Source organism: Lactuca virosa, chromosome 1 (genome assembly GCF_052849685.1).
Source record: "Lactuca virosa cultivar CGN04683 chromosome 1, Lactuca_virosa_CGN04683_v6, whole genome shotgun sequence".
Lineage (NCBI taxonomy): Eukaryota > Viridiplantae > Streptophyta > Magnoliopsida > Asterales > Asteraceae > Lactuca > Lactuca virosa.
In genome coordinates, this window is record NC_136426.1 from 177,751,956 (window position 1) to 177,758,813 (window position 6,858).

At 39.0% G+C, this 6,858-nt stretch overlaps 1 protein-coding gene across 1 annotated transcript; it reads left to right on the top strand.

Moving 5' to 3' along the window:
• Positions 1-412: 412 nt before the first annotated feature.
• Positions 413-2,282, top strand: LOC145107589 (metacaspase-6-like). The gene is made up of 2 exons (XM_079044494.1): positions 413-911; positions 1,190-2,282. The coding sequence occupies exons 1-2, from the start codon at positions 566-568 to the stop codon at positions 2,050-2,052; spliced, it is 1,209 nt and encodes a 402-aa protein (XP_078900620.1). The 5' UTR covers positions 413-565; the 3' UTR covers positions 2,053-2,282.
• The last annotated feature ends 4,576 nt before the right edge of the window (positions 2,283-6,858 follow it).

Sequence of the window (6,858 nt, forward strand, 5' to 3'; positions counted from 1 at the left end):
CGGTTGGGGGGGGGGGGGTTCTAGAACTCAATTTTGGTGTTGGTGGTCGCCGGTTTTGAATAGATAGTTGTCACGAGAATTAAACATGGTCAATTCAAAGGACGCGAGGCATGAGAGAGAAATAACAAAGAACTGATCGTGGGCCATGTTTTTTTTTCTTAATTTATAAATAACAACAAAAGTTATTAGTTAATTAAAATAAACATGTAAGGGCAATATAATCAATTTAAGTCGGTCAGGGATTAAATCGGAAACAAAATAAAATTACAAGGATGAGCCAAGAATTAGGGACTAAGCATGCAAACTACGTCAAACCAAAGGGACCATTCATGTAATTTTCCCTTTAAAATATTAGTAAAAGTTAAATTCATACGACCCCTAAATTTTGGATGTTAGACACGCTCAAATTGGTATTCATTTTCTGTAATAACGGATGCAGGTTGCAAGCTGATTGTAACGGTTAGCTCGTTTTGATACAAACAAAGATGGAAATTTGATACCCTCAAAACTTTTTAATCACCGTGATTGTATTCAGACCCTATAATCAATCTTTTTCTTGATAGAAATGGGGAAAAAAGCGGTGCTAATCGGATGTAATTACGCCGGAACAAAGGCGCAGCTCAAGGGATGCGTTAATGACGTCCAGAAAATGCATCGTTGTCTGATCGATCGTTATGGGTTCTTGGAAAACGACATTAAGGTCCTCATTGATGCCGACGAATCATATACTCAGCCCACCGGTCGTAACATCCGCAGCGCTCTTTCTGATCTTATCAAATCCGCGGAGTCCGGCGACTTCCTCTTCGTCCATTACAGTGGCCATGGCACTCGACTCCCTGCAGAAACCGGTGAAGATGATGATACAGGCTACGACGAGTGTATTGTCCCATGCGATATGAATCTCATCACCGGTATGTTTTGTCTTTTGTTTTATCGGTTAGTTTTCACGTTGATCTTTGATTTGAAGCTGAAATATTGTTATCAAATGTTCAATTAAAGATTTTATGTATGATATGTCTATTCTTTTCTTTAATCTTTGCTTTATTCTGAATCCTCCGAGGATTACACTGTTCCATATTCATTAGACATGCGTTAATAATCCTTCTTATGTTTCATTGATCCATATGAACCTCAAAAAATCATCTTCTACATGTAACATTATCGATTTGACTTTGTGAGAGTATTTCAGATGATGACTTCAGGGAGCTTGTAGACAAGGTACCTCAAGGTTGCAGAATAACCATCGTATCAGATTCATGCCACAGTGGAGGACTCATAGATGACGTTAAAGAACAGATAGGTGAGAGCTTCAAAGACGAATCAGAAGTTCAAGGAGATGGAAACTCGGCTTCTGGAATTCGAGGTTTCTTACAGAAAACTGGAGATGCAATAGAGTCTGCATTTAAACGTGACGATGGTGATGACGCAGACGATGTAAGTGTAAATAACAGATCTTTGCCTCTTGACATCATCGTGGATATACTAAAGCAGAAAACCGGGAAAGAAGATATAGACGTTGGGAACGTTCGGCCAACTTTATTCGATTTATTTGGTGAAGATTCAACTCCTAAAGTTAAGAAGTTCATGAAGGTTCTCTTCAACAGCCTCCAAGGTGGTGACGGCGGTGCGGATGGTGGTGGTGGTGGTGGGTTTTTGGGAAAGGTGAGTGAACTCGCTCAGAGTTTCTTGAAACCGAAGCTGGAGAACAATGCAGATTATGGGAAACCCGCCATGGAAGCAGAAGTTGAAGGTAAACAAGATGCTTATGCGGGAACAAAGAAAAAGAAGCTGCCGGAGAATGGGATTTTGATTAGTGGTTGTCAGACTGATCAAACGTCGGCTGATGCAACTCCTTCTAAGAACGACAAGGCTGAATCTTATGGCGCATTAAGTCATGCAATTCAGAGGATTGTTGAAGAGTCTGAAGGGAAGATAACCAATCGTGAGGTTGTCTTGAAGGCTAGGGAATTAATGCACAAACATGGGTTTAAACAACGGCCTGGACTTTATTGTGAGGATAAACATGTTGATGCTTTTTTCATCTGCGATTAATGGTACGATGAAGACGCTAATAATGATTCTTGTGTTTTCGTTCAGTTTATTGGAATTTTTTTAGAATCTATTTGCGGATTTTAAGAAGAAAAATAGATGTGTCGAGTGTTGAGGATGCGGAGTTGGGGTATATATACACAATAGTATAACATGAACCATTGTTTCCTCGTTGCACACTAAAGTTTCTCTCTTCTAATAAATGACACCTGAAAGGTGTCACTTTTTTAGAATGTTTCTTTGAAATGTCACATTTTTGTTATGACCTTTATTATTTCCTTTTTTATAACAAATCAAATTCAATTCATCTTTTCAAAATACAAAATCTTATCCTAATAATATAATTATGTTTATTTTGTTTAACAAATTAATTCATAATTACTTACAATTACAATCGATAATATCTTTGTTTTTTTTACATTTACTATTTTTTTTATTTATATAAAAATTTTAAATATACCGACCGTGATTTCCCAAAATCTGAAGTTTAGTCCCCATGGTTTAAAAACCTCATAGATGGTCCCTGTGCTTACAAAACTTTTGACGATTGATCCTTATTGCTAACTCCGTTAAGTTTGTCCATTAACTGAAGGGTATTTTTGTCATTTCACTACAATAGGGACCATTTATGATGCTTTATCTTATATATATATATATATATATATATATATATATATATATATAATTATTTAATATTTAAAAGGTCCTCTCTCTCTCTCTCTCTCTCTCTCTCTCTCTCTCTCTCCCTCCAGTTCAGGGTTTTCATCTCTTTACCCCAGTATTCCTTTTGTTCGATTAATGGGAAATCTGAACCCTATTTCTTCATATCTACCTTAATCTTTCCATCTTTAGAAACGAACGATGGAGGTTAACGGAGACAAACATGAAAAAAACCTTGTGAAGCTCAAATGTTCGGTTCAAAACTACGATTGGGGTCGAATTGGCTACGATTCGAGGGTTGTCAGGCCGTTTGAAAGGAACTGTGGGGGTCAAATTAAAGAAAACAAGCATTACGTTGAGTTTTGGATTGGTACTCATGTCTCCAGATCCTCGTTTTTTGAAGAGACTGATAATGTAAGTTTGAAGAACTGGATTTTGCAAAACACAACAAAAGGGTAATAGGTATATATCTTCGTTCCTTCAACAGATTGGGAAGGGGAAACGAATAGAAGCATGAATCGAAGGCTCCGGCAGTGAAGTTATCAAATAGCAAGGAGGGGTGGGGAGATCGATCTTCGGCGACCCTCTAAGGGTTTAATTTGCAATATTGCTGGTTGAGAACCAAGGGAACATGTCTTCGTATTCATCTGATCGGGTAATGAAAGAGAGATTGTGGGAGGTTAAAGGTTACTTAACCCGATGAAAGGAAGCACTTTTGGTACTTGACTGGACCGAAGAAGGAAAGGGGAACGGAAGCAGCGGGGCTGCTGGTGGTCTCGGTGGGTGCAGCGCGGGGCTGCTCAAGCAGCTTCTCGACTACTTGCTTCTGCTCCGGCAATGAATCACGAAGGGAAAGGGGAAGGTTGGTCTGAGAGGATCAAGGAAGCAGCAACAAGTCAGGTGCAGGGGAGATGCGAAGGAGGCTGTTGCCTTCTTGACTGTCGGAAAACTCCACCTCCAGTGGAGATTTATTAACTAAATCTAAAGAAAAGAGAAGGGGTGAAATAGATCTGCATAATGCTTTTAGGCGGTGTTCTTGGAAGCTTCATCAGCGGACAGAAAATGGAAAACGAGAGAGAGAGAGAGAGAGAGAGAGAGAGAGAGAGAGATAGAGATAGAGATAGAGAGAGAGAGAGAGAGAAGGAGAGAGAGAGGTGGGACCTTTTACATATTAAATAATTATATTTAATTTTTTCTTTTTTTAAAAAAAAAGATAAAACATCATAAGTGGTCCATGTGGCAGTGAAGTTACGAAAATACCCTTTGGTCAACGGACATAACTTAACGGAGTTAGCAATAAGGACCGATCGTCAAAAGTTTTGAAAGCACAGGGACCATCTATGAGGTTTTTAAACCATGGGGATTAAACTTCAGATTTTGGGAAACCACAGGGACCATTTATGATGTTTTTTTCTTACTTACAATTACAATCGATAATATCTTTGTTTTTTTTAAATTTACTATTTTTTTATTTATATAGAAATTTTAAATATACCGACCGTGGTTTCTACGGGTTATAACCTAGTATATGTATAAAACGTTGGTATTTCACTATTTCTTTTAATTCAGTTCACATTTGTCTACTTAATTTATTTATGCTTTTATCTACTAATTTATATCAAGTACAAATTCAAAATTAAACCGAAATTTGAATATATATATATATATATATATATATATATATATATATATATATATATATATATATATATATATATATATATATATATATATATATATATATATATTAGCCGTTTACCCGCGCCAAGCGACGGGTGTGAATAAATTTTTCAACAATTAGTTTTTATTGGATATTAGTTATTTCGCGCAAATACTAAAAGATACCCTTGTCATAAATCGAACATCAAAAATTTTCCAATTATGTTCGGTTTTGACCATTCACCAGGACTATTTTAGGTTACCCGGTTTGCCAAACTGAATTTGAAAATGCATTTCAAAATCAACAAAATCGAAAAAAAAACCTATTGTTTTTTGTGTCATTCAATAAAAATAAAAGGTTACCATTTTAAAAAAAAATGAAATTGAAAGCATAGTATAGCATATTGTCTTTACGGGTATGCTTTATTTTACGTTGTATTGCAACCTATACTCACATGTTATAAAAAATATTAATTTAAATTGATTACTTACAACCTAAACTATGAATGATAAAAGCTATGAATAAAAAAGTTTGTTATGTAAAGGTCATTATGCTATTTTATAGTGTAATTGGAACGATCCCTATAAATATGGCCACTGAAACTTTGGTTTGAGGTGTTTCCAAACACCTGGTGCAATATAACATGATTGATACTATTCTAGATACAAAAATGTAACATCCAGAAATTTACAAGCAATTTAAACTTTTCAAAAACAACCCATATTCATTAAGTTATTACAAAAAGGTTTTCAATTCATTTATTATCAGAGTATCCCAGAACATCAACATAAAACTGAGGAGCGGTACGATCACGCCTTCGCTTTGCCACGATCTCCTGAAGTACCTGAAACAATACACTGAAACTGTAAGCCCGAAAGCTTAGTGAGTTACCCCCAAAATACAAACCACAATACCATACACATATCATATCATATCATAAATAGAACAGCCATGCATATCGAGTCTACAGTATGACTGGTCCGCCCGCACTGGGCCTTCAGTCCACCTGTTCCACTCTCTGAGTCTTCAGTGTGACTGGTCCGCCCGCAACGGTCTTTCAGTCTGTCTGGTCCACTCTCTGAGCCTCGGCACGTCTGGTCCGCCCTCTTCAGACCTTCAGCCTATCCGGACCGCTCGCCGGGCCTTTGGCCTAACCGGTCCGCCCTGGTTATGTTGGCTTACAGCACAAAGCAGGACCCGCCTCAACCCAACCCCAGTCCAACAACCATGTGCACATAAACATATAATCATATGACATCTCACAACTAATCAAACCGATCCAGCATATCACATAACATAGCAACATCCTAACCAGGATACCGACCTAACCGGTCACTAGCATAGCATCATCCTATATACCAGGATACCGACCTTAACCAGGTCTCTACCGCATACCATCCTAACTACCAGGATGCAAACATAGCAAAGCAATAACATAACAAACAATACCCGGATTTCCATCCGATAAAGGGCCGACCTTGGTGCCGTAGACCCTGTCAGTATAGTGAGAATAACTCACCTCGCAAATGCCGACTGAAAGGTTAAGATCAGCTGCTCCGATCACCGACACGAACTCCACCACCGAACAATACCAAAGAACCAATTCCATAAATACCAAAAATTACCAAAATACCCTTGGAAGTCAAACTGGTCAACCCTTGGTCCAAGTCAAAGTCCTCAGTCAAAGTCAACCTTCCTGGTTGACCCTACTCGCGAGTCAACCCGTTGACTCGTCGAGTCCCTATGCTCAGAAACTCCAATGTCACGACTCAACTCGCCGAGTCGCCCCAAGACTCGCCGAGTCCAACAAGTTCCGAGTCCCTTCTTGCTCAACTCACCGAGTCATCCCTCGACTCACCGATTCACAGCTCAACCAGAAAAGGTTAGGGTTCCACGACCAGACTCGCCGAGTCCAAGCATAGACTCGCCGAGTCCCAGGCAATCTTCAACAGACTCGCCGAGTTGTTCTTCCAACTCGTCGAGTCCATGCACATATTCATACAACTCGTCGAGTGCACCCATGTGACTCGCCGAGTCCAAACGTGACATCTTCATTCATACGGTTTCAGGCCATTTCATTGCTTCCAATACATAGATCTGGACTCCTAGGGCCAGATTCACACGTAAAGTTTCCAACTTTACGTGCATGCAAGGCTCAACAAGCTCCAACCAAGCTACAAGAAGGTTTTGGGACAAAGGCACTCTCAATCAAGCCCCATGGCCGATGCTTTCTGCCCTCATGGCTCCAATACAACCTAGATCTGAAGTTGCAACTTCAGATCTAACCTCTAAACCCGAAATGGATTCCAAGCAAGCTAAAAATTCCCAAAACAACAACCAAGAATGGATCTAGAAGGAGAAAACTCAAGGTAACAACTTGTTACCTCAGAAATGTGTCCAAGAAGGAGTAGATTCCGGATCTACAATGATCTCCCGATGCTAGCCTCTTGATCTTCTAACTTTCTCCTCTTAAATTCTTCTTCCAAGCT